We start from the raw sequence: 15,802 nt of genomic DNA, 5'->3' as shown, positions 1-15,802 counted from the left end.
TCATTCAGGTTGTAAGTATTGGAAATTTTCTTGTATGGAATACCTCAATTTGGTATTCAGTAGTTATTTTCTTCTGCTCGGGTACAGTCCGCGGTTACAAAGCAAAGAGACATGCTGAAGGTGTCTGAACTCTATTCCCGGTCGGTCTGGGATCTTTTCGTAATGGAAATTTCCTTGACTTCCCTGGGTATAAAGTATTATCGCAGCTGCCACACGATATACGAATGTGAAAATGGCAACTTTGGCTAAGAAAACTCTCAGTGAATAACCGTGGAAGCGCTCATTGAACACTAAACGGAGAAACAGGCTCTGTCTCAGTGGTGACATTATTTTAAAATTCACATACTATTAAAACTAAACTGCTTTGTAGTATTGAATTATCACTTTGAATTTTGAGTATGACAGTTATGTATGCATTGAAATTCAATTCAAATTGACATGGTATGATTTTCACAGAGATTCTTAACAAAGTTTACTTTTGATAAATGTTAAAATATTTTTTGGTGGCGTAAGAATAGATTTTTTGGTGGCAAGAGGTCAAAAATTGTTTAGACAAAACATGGGACGATAATGCGTATAACGGCAGTGCAGTGCATATGCCGAACTACTATGACCACATTGTTCCTAGGCGTGCTTCTCTTTCTGTTTGCTCATCACTCTTTTTTTACACACAACACTTTCTTGAGGGGAGCTGGCGAGCGACTCTCTTACTTTCGGGTCAATTCATGCGTGTGGTGTGGTGGATGGCTGGAGAGCCTCCTCATATGGCACCTTTTTTCCTGCTTTCGTGCATTCATTTTCGGGGGAACTTCCGATGATGGGACGACACAAATGACGATCACAACGAATCAAACGGGCAGCGAACGAAGGTGGTTAAATGGACGAGGGTTTGGTCAGTCGGTAGGGCCGTTTAGTTCAAGTTCTCTAGTTGGTTGATCGATGTGTGTGTACGTTGCTCCTATCAATGGCTTCGAGTGGGAATCTGGTGCTGATTCTGGTGTTCCTGGCGGTCGGAAGTTATTGGATGGCTATACTTCCGGTCACATCCGGAGGAATATTTCAAACGTATGGAGAACGCTGGATTAACCGTTTGAAAATGGATGCACGAGAGAATGTATAAATTTATAATTCAGGTTTGTATCGAGGTACTAATTGAGTTTTTCGTTTCATTTTATCATTGCACAACTTGAAAGGAGATAGCTACTAGGAATGGGAATGACTCCGACATAGGGGTGCAGGAAAATGGAGATTGGAAGGCGCCTTCGGTGAATTTAGGGTGGTGGACGTGGTTGACAAATGTATTTCGATTACCGATTGTTAGCGTGTTTGCATATCGGGGGGAGCCGACCAATTGCCCAATTTGCTGTGAGTATCAAAATATTACATTATCAACGTATTGTTTCTTTTGTTAGACTTGTTTGTTGGCATTACGTCTTCATAAGCACAGTATCTATCTATCTATCTATCGATATATGAATGCAAAAATGGCAAAACAATGGCTAAGAATGCTCTCAGTTAATAACTGTGGAAGTGCTCATAAGAACACTAAGCTGAGAAGCAGGCTCTGTCCCAGTGGGGACGTAAATGCCAAGAAGAAGAAGAAGAAGCACAGTATCTCCTTAACCGTTCTTATACCACATCAATACACACTAGACTTATTCACATTAGAATTATATAAAAAGGGAAACTTCATAGTTTGACCCAAAAATAATTAGATATAAAAGTTAACTTACGGGTGTCGAACTTTTTGCTTGCGGATGACACACCACCACCAAATGAAGAAACCTGGGTGTCATCTGTTACAGTAGTAGACTTGCAAAAATGAAAGATTTCTTCTAATGCTTCCTAAACTCAACAACTTAGTATGCTCTGTATTTAAAACTTTCAAGTAGACATGTTGTCACGATGAGTGGGGTTCCAATAAATTGGTCAGATGAAAAAAAAAAACTGAAGTTCGTAGACACAAAAATAAATTATGACACGTTGAAATGTAACATTGTGAAAAATAATGGAATTGTTCGTTGGTTAGATGAAATCAAGTATCCGTGGCTCATGCAAGATAAAAATTTGCTATAAAAAATCACACTGAGGGCATTCAAGTCAAATGTAACGAATATGTAAAATGTCTTCATCCACTTATTAACAGAAAATCGAATAATTGTTTTAAGAAAAAGCTTTTGATCTTCAAAAAAATTTCAGGCCGGCCATGTTATATTTTGTACTAATATAGACTAGCTATTGTAATAGCAGGAAGAAAGCTTTGCAGAGGATTCAAAATAAAATTAAGTTTGTTTTTTTACTTTTATCAGCAGGTGAATTCAATAGAGTCCTTTTACCCTATCCCAATTTTAGATCCAAACGATTACGTTTAAGGCATTAACATGTTTACTCGATTTTCAAATGCTTTTTGTTGGTTTTTGGCCAAAAAATCTGATTGTTTAACTGTAAACCTTTAGGAAAATTAAAACAGCTTTTCTTTTGTTTCAGCATGCGGAATCAACAACAACAATTCCCGCATAGTTGGCGGAACCAATGCCAAGGAAGGCAAGTATCCATGGATGGTAGCCCTCTACTACAACAACCGCTTCATCTGCGGAGGATCTCTGATCAATGATCGATACGTTCTGACGGCAGCTCACTGTGTTTTCAACGCCGATCGAAGTCTGTTTTCGGTAAAGTTTCTGCTGTATGACCGTGGTCGTCCCGTTCCGGAATCGTTCGAACGTCGTGTTTCTTACATTATGACCAATTGGTTTGTCAACGCAGTAGTTTTCATTATGAATGATTTGGCGTTGCTGAAGCTGAACGAAACGGTCCCGATAAATGACCATCTGTATCCGGTTTGTATGCCCGTGGAAGAAGAAACCTATGCTGGATTCGATGTAAGTAATAAAGGAAAAAACCTGGACGAACCTACATTTTTCAAAATACTTGTTTTCAGCAATCCGCCAACCGATGGTCGAAAATTTTGGTTCTTAGTGACAGGGAATAGTTTTTTCGCGTTAAACCTGATCAAATAGCTCTGGTTTTTGAATAGATTCATCAGCCTTTGAGCCAATTCTTATCATTGGAGACTAGGGATGAAATGATGTAAGGGGCTATCCATTAATTACGTAAGGGTTTATGGGGGGAGGGGGGGTTTGAGATTTCTTACGCGCCATACAATTTATTTTGGATTTTCATACAAAAAATCTTATCATGGGGGGAGGGGGGGTTGAAAAATCCCGAAAAATGTCTTACGTAATTAATGGACCGCCCCTAAGACAAAACGTCTAATGCCAAAACATCGTACCCCTAAACGTCAATCATCAACAGCAATTTAGAGTTGTTATCCAGTTTTTTTTTAATTTATCATCGTGTTCGTTTAACTATGCTATGCATAGTATTTAGCTTATAGCACAGCGTAACAAAAATGAAACTTTTGCGTGTCCCAAGGATCAAATTATGTGTCTCTAGTAGATTTGGGGTTGTTGTATCTGATGTCGTTCTCAGAAATGTTCCAGCACGTCACAATTTTTGGCACAAAGTTGTATAAACACTATTTTGATTGATGTTTACACGAAATTTAAAGTATTCCTTTTTTTCGGCTAAATAACGAGTCCATTTACTGGCTATGAAAATCCAAATTGTGAAAGTCTGAAGATTCAATTGGTAGAGATTTTACCATTGATCGGCATTTTCAGCCTGGAGAATTGCTGTCAAGACAAAAATTCTTTACAGTTCCGTATTCGTCAGTATCCTTTCAAGCATGACTCCCGCATTTCTCCAGACATTCCAGCTATATTTTTCGAAGTCATTCCACTAGGAAATCAATGCGAATTCCCTCAGAACTTTGCTTAGGAATTCCTGTAGAAATTTCGGATTTATCCTTAGTTTTTATTAAAGTTTTTTTTTTGCATTTTTAAAGGAGTTCCAGAAATTTATTGATGTATTCTATCAAATATTTTGTTTAATAAACAAGGCATGACCTCATCAACCATATCGGTACATTTGTTGCAAAGATTAGTGCGTAAACTACTACAAAATTTTCCCAAGTAGATACCACAGGATTTCATTAAGCATTTTCAGAAGAGTTCAACAAAGGATACATACAAGTTCTCAGTAGATTGTTTCCAATATTTTCTTTTCAATTGCTTCAAGAACTTCACTTAAAATTTCCTTAAGGTTTGTCCAAAAAATTCTGTCAGTGTTGTTTCAGAAATCACATCAAGATTTTTTTTAAAGCGTTTCTATCAAATTTCATCAAGTTATATTAGATATTAGTCCTGGTTGTTTTTTTAAGAGTCTGCCATGAGTTTTCTATATATTACATCATTATTTGTTCCAAAATATCTTTTCTGAAAAATGTTTCTTGAGATTCTTAATGGAATGTACCCAAGAATTTATAAAAAAAATAAACAATAAAGATAATAATAGTTGTTCTTCATAAATTCATTCTGGCATGCTCTTAGGATACTTTCAGAAATAACACCAATAACTGATCCAAAATGGGGACCTTCTTCAGCCGAGTGGTTAGAGTCCGCATAGTATAAGTGCATCGAGAGCTTAAATTTTAAAAGTCAATAACGGTGCCGGTCACGTCCTTATGGTCATCGGGGAAGGGAAGGAATGTTAGTTAGACAACCGTTGTTACTAGAGACCGAGTATACCTCTGCATCTCCACAGTTGTCATGGAAAGGTTATTGGGTTAGTGGGATAAGGTTATGATCTGGGAGTCACCAATGGTTGGTGATGCGATCCATGATTTAATAACGCCTAATCGGATTCGCGATAGTCAGTCAATAGATCAAACACTACTAACGATCCGTGGCGCTATTTCATTTCACTACTCGACCGACGCGCGACACGTTGGATCCTGCCCTCGTCACCCGCTCCCGCAGGAGCAAGTGTCAAGGTCGGAAGATCAAACAGAACTCTAGAACATCAAACTCCTACAGAGACTCATTAGAAAGCTTGTCTAAACTAGTAATACTAAAATCTCAAGGAGCTCTTCTTGGAATTCCTTTAAGAATAATTTGAAGGATCACACTAGAATTTCTTCTTCTTCTTTTTTCTGGCGTTACGTCCCCACTGGGATAGAGCCTGCTTCTCAGCTTAGTGTTCTTATGAGCACTTCCACAGTTACTAACTGAGAGCTTACTATGCCTATGACCATTTTTGCATGCGTATATCGTGTGGCAGGTACGAAGATACTCTATGCCCTGGGAAGTCGAGAAAATTTTTGGTGGGATTCGAACCCACGACCCTCAGCTTGGTCTTGCTGAAACTAGAACTTATTTTATAGAAATTTTACTATATGCCATGTATCGGTCAAGCAGTTCAAAGGGGTCTGTAGAAGATTTTTGCAAATATGGATGGAATAAATAGATGGATAGGCGTCGCAAGATAGTGCAAGATGGAAATTAGGTGATGAAAAGTGAGTGAGCCATCGGGGAACCAGTAAGCATTGAAGCTCGAAGGAGAAGTGTTGACTCGAAGATCTGGAACGGTGTGTATGGAATCGTTATTAATGAATAAAAATGTCCAATAATTTGGCACCTTCCATTAGAAAAATATAGTATTCATGCATCTTCTCCGTGAATTCGGAAATATTCTAACGATAAGAGATAAGAAAAATCATTGGAGGCTGAGAAGCTAAAACGAAAGGTTGCTAGGTAGAGGAGTGGATATTAGGCAAAAGAGAAAGAAGAAGGCAAGAAATTGTTGAAAGCTAAACAAAGAATGCTAAAAAATATTACGGAAAAGTACTCGAAGTAAATAAAAATATAATCAATCAATTGGTAGAATGTGATTATTTCAAGATAATGTACCTACATATAGGCATATGATGGTGATTTTCATTGTTTAAGTTTGTAAAAACTATCAAATTCACTGGTTGTAAGAATTTTGACGTCATTTTCTGATTAAAGAGACTCAAATTTGGTAGACAAGAATGTTTTTAATTCTTAAACCTTTTTATATGATGAGCAATTTTACCCCAGTGTGTCATTTTATATTCAAGTTGGTATTAGCAAATTATAAAAGTTATTCAATCAAAAATCAATAACATGCACTGTTAAAGATCATCTTAGTATTGATTTTGTCGATAATATCTTAAATCCTAAGGATTATGCAACAAAAAAATAAATAAATTGCAATTAAGTCAGCTTAGTGAGCGAATTGTAGGATTGGTTATCCAGACTTATCGGGGCTGATTCCGAGATAGGATCTATTCATGTTGGGAAATTTCTCGATTTACTGGGGATAATAACATATCACACAATTCACATAAGTGCTATAACGTCATAACTAATTACTTTGCAATACAATAGAACGAATACATAGTGGCATTCTATACCTTCCTTAGTCAACGGCCATACAATTCGGGTGCGTGTTCGATTCCCTGTCGGTACAGCATCTTTGGGTAATGGAATTTTTTTTGAATTCCTTGCTCATAGAGTGTCATCGTACTCGCCACATTATATACGATTGCCAAAATGGCAAGAAGATATATGGAAATAGGCAGACTAAGTGCCAGTGAGAATGAAAAGTGAGAACTATAATAAGAACTTAGTTGAACTAGAAAATCGAGCCTGTCCAATAAACGAGATAAGTAAAAAAAATCTCAAAAATCTACACTCCAGTGAATGAGGGCGAAGATTAGAGCATGGGGTGGGCTTAATTACCGTAAAATAATGGATACATGTTTGAACAATCCGGATAGAATTTTTTGATATTTGTTAATAAAGTAAATATTTAATTATTCTTGCGATTACATGGTTAGGAGGTGAAATCTAGTGCTTCTACCCTACTAGATTGAAAAGCATTCCGTTACCAGGAAAATTAAAAACAAACCGACGTCATTTCGTCTTTGCAAATTGTTGTAAAATCCTTAAATCTGGTCAAATAACCTTTGATAATGGACATATCGACGAAGGACAGGACGTGATAGTTCAACTAAGACTACCCTGTTGTTTTCAGTCGACATCCTTGAAGATATAAAAGCCAGTGCAACCAGTATTCTTTATAAGCAAATCTTGTAAACAAATTTAAATATCAAGGCTCATAATTTGGTTGTTTCTTGCATGCCTCATTCATTAAGTGCAATAGAAGATGCTCTCTTTTTTAAAATTCAGGTTTATATTCAAAATCATCGATATTTGTAGAAACAAAATTTGACACGATTTCCATTATATTGCTCCAATGAGAAGTGGACTTTATTGACAGGCCATTGGTTTCGTTTTTGTACTTTGACCTGACACGTCTTGTCTTAGATATCGACATACGGAGAGAAAATCGGGAATGAAAATCACATCGAGTTAGAGAGATATAGAGATAAGATGGATAACAAGATATTGAGAGTGAAAATGTAATCAAAATAAAGGGACCGAAAAAATCATCGACTTAGGGAGATAGATCGAGATGTAGAACATTGAGTTGTGAAGAGTCGACTGTATAATACACTAGATGATTGTTCTAGCAGTATTAAACGTAGACAGAAGGTGGGGAGAGAGGTGTAGAGGGGTTGTTTTACACATTAAAAATACGTTACGTAGAGTAGGTATTAAAAACAGAAATTCAAATAAATACAAAAGAAAAAAATTATTTTCATACATCATATGATTATTTGAAAAACATAAAACTATGTCCGTAGCTAGGAACAGCAGTAGGGGCTGCTCCACATATATAATTTTAATTATTGATTGAAAACGATAAGCATCATGCATTCAAATGAAATTGTATTTCAATTGAAATCACATTAATGATTGCATATACGATCAGTTAGGCAAATATGAACATAGCAAGAGGAGACTCAGAGGGGAACTTATGGTATGGATGAGTTATATTTCATTGGTATACAGTAGAAGCTTGCGCCTAGCAGCGGCTTCTACAATCGTTTTGTTTGGTGGAGTTGATTCCTAAATTATGTTTCAAATCTACAAACTTGTCTTCCGACTTATTTCGCTTTGCCAACAACAGCTGTATTAGGCTTTTAGTAATGAACACCATATTATTTCAGCGCGATATTCTTGGCGTTTTGTGAAATAGATCAATGGGGAATTTTCGAGTAGTTGATTTGTAGCAACAATCAAGACAGATTCCCTTCGAGACTCATGGTATATTTTTAATGAGTTACTTGAAGTCTTCCTGTCGATATTTTTTAAAGGTTATTACTGTGCTAATGCGAGAATATTCTTTCAATATTTAACAACAATTTGAAAATATTTTCTAAGAATTCATGTGAAATCTAACAAAAACTATGTGATTGAAGAATAACTTGTCGGTTTTGCAAGATAAACTCAGATCGCCATTGTCTAAGATAGTTTCCGCCTAGAATCTCAACATAGATGTTGGAATACTTTTCAAACGCTAGTGGCAGTCTTTTGGATCGCACACCTGAAAAACCGTGGTATAATTTCATTTGTTAATTCACGACTGTTGATTGCATTTGTACGCAAAAGGACCGTTCCTTTGCTTTCTCTGCTATCTGAACTGTGTTGCTCATCTCTGAGCCGCTATTTATAGGATTAGAAAAAGCATATGGACTGGTTTGCGATTAGTTCACGAAATACTTACATGACGCTTATTACAATTGTCACCCAACCCTAAGGGAATGCTCTTAGAGCCAAATTTGATGATTCATTTCTTCCCCAGCATATTGCTATTTTTATCAATTAGCGCATGTAGGTTAGAATTGTAATAAGCGTTATGTAAGTATTTCGTAAACTTATCGCAAACCAGCGCGTTGAATGCCAAAATGTCGAAAGGACAGCACGTCGAAGGAACAAAACGTTGAAAAAAGAGAAAAGTACGGGTTATATCTAACAAAACGTCAATTTATTCGATTAATAAGGAAAATGAAGAACACCAATAAAAAATTAACGTGGAATCCAAATACTTAACAATGGTTTGAGCAGTTTAAACAGTGTAAATGCAATACTGCACAGAACAAAGTACACATTGGCTATTTTTCATACAAAATGTATGGATCTCGGCTTCTAGTGGTTTGATTGGCGTGAAATTTTCACTACAGCTCAGAAAAAACAGTATTTTCATCAAATTGAAAAAAAAACACAATATTTGAAACACGCAATTTTTTATTATTGAAAATCTTAAATTGAATTTAATTATTCAAAACAATCAATTTTACTCAAAAATCGTATTCTACAAAGTTGTATAGCTTGTCAATTGAAACATTAAAAAGGGTATATGGCTCTAAATATTCCCATTTAAGAATTACTTTTAATTCAAGACTTTATATTTTGGTCAAATTGGCAAATTTGCGATAACTCAAAAGTTTGTTCATGAGAAGCTCTGAATTTTGAAATAACTTTCTGGCTGCGGTGAAAATTTTGGGGGGATTCATGCTTCTTTGCGGATAATTGGCCATATGGCTAGGAAGACCAAACGAACTCTTTTTCTTATATGACATATTTTTTGTATGGATTTGATACTACGATACACTAAAACCTCAATTTGCGAAGTCTTTTTTAGCACTACCTCAATTTAAGTCCCCTTTTTTCAAGAAGTAAACTTAATTTACGTCACTTTTTTTACGCAGTGCGTAAATTTGGTTTAGACAATTATGTGGGAAATTATTGACCTCCGATTGGGGAAAACCATTGAAAACCCCTGTAATATGGGTGTTTTCGGAACGGGCACGACGAGGGGATGACAAAAATCGATGTCCGACGCCATTTTGGAATCCAAGATGGCGACCTCTGTTTTGGAAAAAAAACGTTGGAAACTCATGCAATATGGGTGTTTTTGGAACGGGCTCGACAAAAATCGATGTCCGACGGCATTTTGGAATTCAAGATGGCGACCCCTGGTTTGGAAAAATCGTTGGAAACTGATGCATTATTGGTATTTTCGGAACAGGCTCGACGAGGGGATGACGAAAATCCGACGCCATTTTGGAATCCAAGATGGCGACCTCTGGTTTGGAAAAATCGTTGGAAACTCATGCAATATGGGTATTTTTGGAACGGACACGATGAGAGGATGACAAAAATCGATGTCCGACGCCATTTTGAAATCCAAGATGGCGACCCCTGGTTCGGAAAAATTGTTGGAAACTGATGCATTATAAGTATTTTCGGAACAGGCACGATGAGGGGATGACGAAATCGATATCCGACGCCATTGTGGAATCCAAGATGGCGACCTATTCTTGAAGAAAATTGTTGACGAAAATCGAAGACGCCATTTTTAAATTCAATTCACCAAAACATCAATTAACGAAGTCTGCTTTTACGAAAATTTAATTGATGTCACTTGTTTAACGAAGTAAATTCATGAACATCAATACAGATAAATACATTGATCCATTAGCTTATATTAAGGCGAAGTAGGCCGCCATTGAAATTTGTACTGGGCATCGATGATTATGGCCAATCCGTCTCACAATTGCGAATTAAAGAAAATCACTTGGTTTTTCACCGACATTGCTGAAAATGTATCAGCATACTTTCTGTATGTGAACGCAAGAAGTGATACTTTTATGAATCAATATTACTTAAGATGATTGAGTTTTATCACTTTGAAATTGTAATCTGCTAAATCAACATGGCTACCAAAACGAATGACGGGTTAAGAGTTTAGATTTCATGCTATAAATAAGTAGCATCAATGTACAACTACCTACGTTTGTGGATACTCAGGCCTATATATCGTGGAAATACAAAAAAACATCGACACAACTGAATCCAACACTTTGTTTGCTAATATGGATAGTAAGAGGCCTTTGAAATATTGAAGAACTTCTATTGATGATTAGTTACGCTTGTGTATCCTAATGCTCATATTCGATAGAGATTTTAGAGGACCTAGAACATCCGCACATATTAATACAATACACCGTTTACCCACAGGAATGGTTTGGAGCCTTTGAAGTATTTGAAAACTATATTCTTATCACTTATTATGGTCGTAGATCCTTAGGCCTATATTCAATGGAGTCCTTGGAGGACCAAAACGATCTGTATAAATCAATAAAATATTCCGTTGACTTAAATGAATGGTTAGGAGACTGTGCCATATTAAAAAACTACCAATAGACCATTGATCACGTTTTGTAGATTCAAAGGCCTATATTCAATGAAGTCTTTGGAGGACCTAGGATATCGGTACAACTCATAACAATACTCATTTTCTGCTACATATAGATAAGGGCCTGTGCCATATCAAAAAAGCATTTTTTGATAATTGGTTACGCTTGTAGACCTATATTCGATATAGATCTTGGGGGACCTCGGACATCCACACAAATTTATACAATACACTGTTTACTCACAAGAATGGTTAGGGGCCTGCGGAGTATTTGAAAACTAACCTCTAATCTCTTATTTCGGTCGTAGATCCCTATGCCTATATTCAATGGAGTCCTTGAAGGACCTAGAACATCCGCACAAATTATTACTATACACCGTTTACTCACATGAATAGTAAGGGGCCTGTGGAGTCTTTGAAAACTTACCTCCAATCTTTTATTACGGTCGTAGATCCCAAGCCCTATATTTAATGGAGTCTTTGGGGGATCTAGGACATCGACACAAATTATAAAATTACTCATTTTACTACAGTAATGACCCGATTTTGTCAGCCGCCGATTTTGTCTACCCCAGATTTTATCTACCCCCGATATTAGCACCTTTTTTAACCCGATTTTGTCTACCCCCGATTTTTGCATCCTTTTTACCCGATTTTGTCAGTCTTAAAATTGATATTTATTTCAATCAGAGTAAACTCGTCTATACTGGCAATATTGGGTGCATAAAGTCAATTATGACTTTGGCCACGTCCAAACAATAATCTTAAAACCAAAATTTTGAAATCTGAAATTTTTATTAAAAACTGATCAATGTTGCCTTGCATCACGGTACATAGAAAATTGAAGTTAAAAACACAATGTTTATATTAAAACCAAGTCCTTAAGTTAAAATAAAACTTGAGACAAGTCGAAATTATTTTTCCCGATTTTAGCTCTTTTCCGATTTTGTCAACCCTAAATTCAGCATAGGACTGACAAAATTGGGACAGTACTGTACTATGAATAGATAAGGGCCTGTGCCATATCAAAAAAACATCAAAGGATCGCTATATATGCAAGTACATAGCTGGTATATATTCCAGGAAGTTTTTTGATGAACTAGAATACCTGTTGTACTCACTTAGTTACCAATATTTGCATCTGACAATACAAACGCTTCTTAAAAATATAACAATCTTCTAGGGTCCAGTATTGTGCGACATTCTTATACATAGAAATGATAAATTGATCTCCGTCAACTCATGTAGAATCCATATGCCCAAACTCCAAAGAGTTCTTGGAAGACCTTAACTTGTACACATTCTAGCCTGCTTAAGAACCCAATGTATTAATAATATGTTAATGATACTAAAAAGTATATTTTTTCTAAATAATATAAATTAATTTCATTACGAACTGAGCTCCCTCGTATTACGCACTGAATCAATTTACGCACTCCCGAGCTAGTTCGTAAATTCAGGTTACAGTGTATATTTTTTGGGTTATCCCATGGTTTTATCCCCCCTTCTCATTATTTATGTGATTTTATTTATAGACGACTCCTAAGTCTAACAGGGCTTGTGAAGTGTACAAGTACATATTATGGTTATTTTCTAAGTGTTTTTTTTTCCTCTCAAGACCCCTTTTAACCCTAGACATAATTTCTGGCTACGTCACTGCATCGTGCAAAAACAAAAAACTAAAAAGTAAGCAAAACATATACATTTTAAGTTATATTATTGCAAATTTTATTTCATTTTCTGATGACTCGATTATCCGGAGGATTCGATAACCGCAAAACCGCATAACAGTCACATTACCATTTTGCATGTGCTTCATAATATGGTAGTTATGACTTTTCTATCTGATTATTTTCTGTCTATTCACCCAATATGCAATCTAAGCTGTTCACAATTTAAGCTTGAAATAAGTTTTTCGCGATTTCGTTGCAAATTAATCAACTTTTCATTGACCATTTTCACTACATAATCGGCTGCTTTTCCTACCAAAAAACAATGCTGAAAAGTGCTACTTTTCAGCACTGTTTTCGGTGCTGAAAAGTAGCACTTTTCAGTACTGTTTGGGAGGCGTTAGCCAAATATTCCAGTCTATTCTGCCATAGCATTTGATTCTATAGCTGATTCAATATACAAGACTGATGATATTGTCGGCGCGATAAAAAGTGTCTCGCCGAAGTTGGATTTCTCTCAGAATCTATGCGAGATATCTAACTTCGGAAGTGGTGTATTCGATTCGTGTCCGGATATGCACTAATGTACCCTACATCCGATGCAGGGTATCTTGCACGGATACCGAGAAAAATCCGTTACTGGCGAACTGCATTTCTAACGAATGACCGACAATACTGGTTTGGGAACTGATCGTCCGAATTCTTAGAGGTAGCAGCAGAATCTGCAACAGTACGCGTCGTCTTACCTGTTCTGTCCTCCAATAGGGAAAAGAGGTATAGGAACGAGAAAATTTGTGACATTCGTAGATACTACAATGTCGCAGCCTACGCGATTGAAAAATACTGAAATGATGCCCACGTGGTTTCTGTTGAAATGTTTGTTTGTGCTTTTGGAAATGATCCAGCTTAAACAGAGTTTTTCGTAATTGCAAAAACTATTGTATGCAACTCGTTGCAAAACTCGATTTTTTCAGCACTCGTTGTGTTTATCCAACTCTCGCCTCGTTTGATAAATGTATAACTCATGCTGAAAAAATCATCATTGTGCAACTTGTTGCATAAATAACTATTGTTGAGCTCTCGGTAATTTTTAAATGTTTTAGTTTCTTCCCATACTAGCAAAAAATGCTTACTTGGTGGTTCATGTACTCAATGCCTACTTTTGTTGAATGCTACAAATATGCAGTTATGACACTGCCCATTTCGGATCGAAAATATGAGTTGATTTGATCCATAATAAGGATGCATCACTACCACTGATTCACATCTGTGGTATAAACAACTATAATTTTTTTTTAAAGTTCAAGCTTTTTTTTCAAAAAAATTATATTCTGGGAGACAAGTTTGTTTTATACAGCACCACCATGATTTTTATTCATATTTTATTCCGAATAATGAATCTTAGTTGATGCATAATTGCGTTAAGACTCGGTTTCGATTATCTGCACACATAAGTAATTTTAATTTTGCTCGCGAGTATATCTTGTCCTTGTTTAGATAACCGCGTTCCATGGATTTTTCTTTTTCTATTGCCCTTCACTGAAAATCAAACATTTTGCAAATCGGATGGTGCATTCTGAGAACGATCATTTTGAAAATTGTAGGTTTGTCGTGGTGCTATACGCCTTAAATAGCAGACTAAACATTCTGATAATCTGTTTTTCTTGCAGGGTATAATCACCGGATGGGGTAAGTTGGGGAACTACAGTTTTCCCAGGAAACTGCAGGAAGTGACTGTCCCGATCCTGTCCAGCGATGAGTGCCGCAACCAAAGTGATTATTACAAGTTCCAAATCAACGATCGGGTGCTGTGTGCAGGATTCCCCGAAGGTGGTAAAGATTCCTGCCAAGGAGACAGTGGAGGACCCATGCATATTACGGATCCCGTTACGGACAAATACGTCCTGGCTGGAGTGGTTTCCTACGGCTATGGGTGTGCGAAGCCAAAGTATCCGGGAATATATGCGAGAGTAAGCCGTTTCCTCTCGTGGATCAATTTCAACACTCGAGATGCCTGCTGGTGTAGTTGACCGATTATGATTTGAATAAATAAACATTTGAACGAACGAGGGTGAGTCAAGCCTGCGAAAGGGGAATGGCCCAGCAGACCTTCACAAATTTCTTTGAACTCTCCCTGTCATGTACCTATCTGCTTGCAAGTATCAACACAAAAACTTGACACACAGCGTTCAAGTTCAATGTTATTGGATGATTGGGTCTTGGTCGACGATGGATTCCTTTTCCGGAAAGGAAGTGATTCATTTGCCCAACTGAACTTATGAACAATTGAACCAAGCATGGTGTTGCAAAAATGCAAACGCCATGGGTGAAAGTTCTCCGTCGGGGACGATGTCGATCATTATTTGAACAAGTGTAAGTAAATTGTATTTTATGGTTTGCAATTGAATATCATATCTTACGAAAAAAGCTGGTATGAAGAATTTGCGAAAAAACAATGCTGGTCGCATTTCGGATGATCTGGCGTGAACTGACTTGAACTGTTGATGTTTTGGAAGTGTGATCGAGTTTTGAAGCCATGATGGTTTTCTAGGTTGAAGGTAAACTTGTTGAATCATGATGACAACAGCGAGTTCCCCAGAAATGCATTTAGGGATTGATACTGCACTTTTCAGGGTGATCTGCATATTTAATGATGATGATTTATTAATTTCACATGGTTCAAAATTCAATCGCATGAAGGTCTGACAACATGTGGAAATATTTGAGCAATGAACGCTTACCTGATGGTGATGCCTAAATGAAATCTCTGCGCTAGAGAATAAGGTATCAGATATTGTAATTTAATTTATTAAGTTTACACCTAAACAGATAACACTAAACCAACTATTTCATCCCAAAATTCTCGGCATGGCCCCATCTCTTACTCATTGGTTTTGCCCCACGATCGCCAACGGTATCGCTAACGACCTTTGTTTGAAAATGTTGAAAATATGAGGTTGGTGCAGTTCCAAACCGTGTGGGACCGAAATCCATACAGCACCGAAATCCGTACACTTGATTGAATTTTCATTATTTTAATATTAAAATGAATAAATATACAGTTTTAAAACTACACATCTAATTGCAATAAGTTATAAGTT

The 15,802-nt window shown here is 36.7% G+C and overlaps 1 protein-coding gene across 1 annotated transcript; it reads left to right on the top strand.

Annotated features, from left to right (window-relative positions):
• The first annotated feature begins 488 nt into the window (after nt 1-488).
• LOC5569259 (trypsin-1) lies at nt 489-14,767 on the top strand. The gene is made up of 4 exons (XM_001658356.2): nt 489-1,114; nt 1,194-1,365; nt 2,488-2,882; nt 14,372-14,767. The coding sequence occupies exons 1-4, from the start codon at nt 965-967 to the stop codon at nt 14,729-14,731; spliced, it is 1,077 nt and encodes a 358-aa protein (XP_001658406.2). The 5' UTR covers nt 489-964; the 3' UTR covers nt 14,732-14,767.
• Nucleotides 14,768-15,802: the final 1,035 nt, after the last annotated feature.

The sequence above is a fragment of the Aedes aegypti genome, chromosome 1 (genome assembly GCF_002204515.2).
Source record: "Aedes aegypti strain LVP_AGWG chromosome 1, AaegL5.0 Primary Assembly, whole genome shotgun sequence".
In the NCBI taxonomy this organism is placed as follows: Eukaryota; Metazoa; Arthropoda; class Insecta; order Diptera; family Culicidae; genus Aedes; species Aedes aegypti.
The sequence above is the reverse complement of the archived record's forward strand: the minus strand, read 5'-3'. Positions and strand labels throughout refer to the sequence as shown.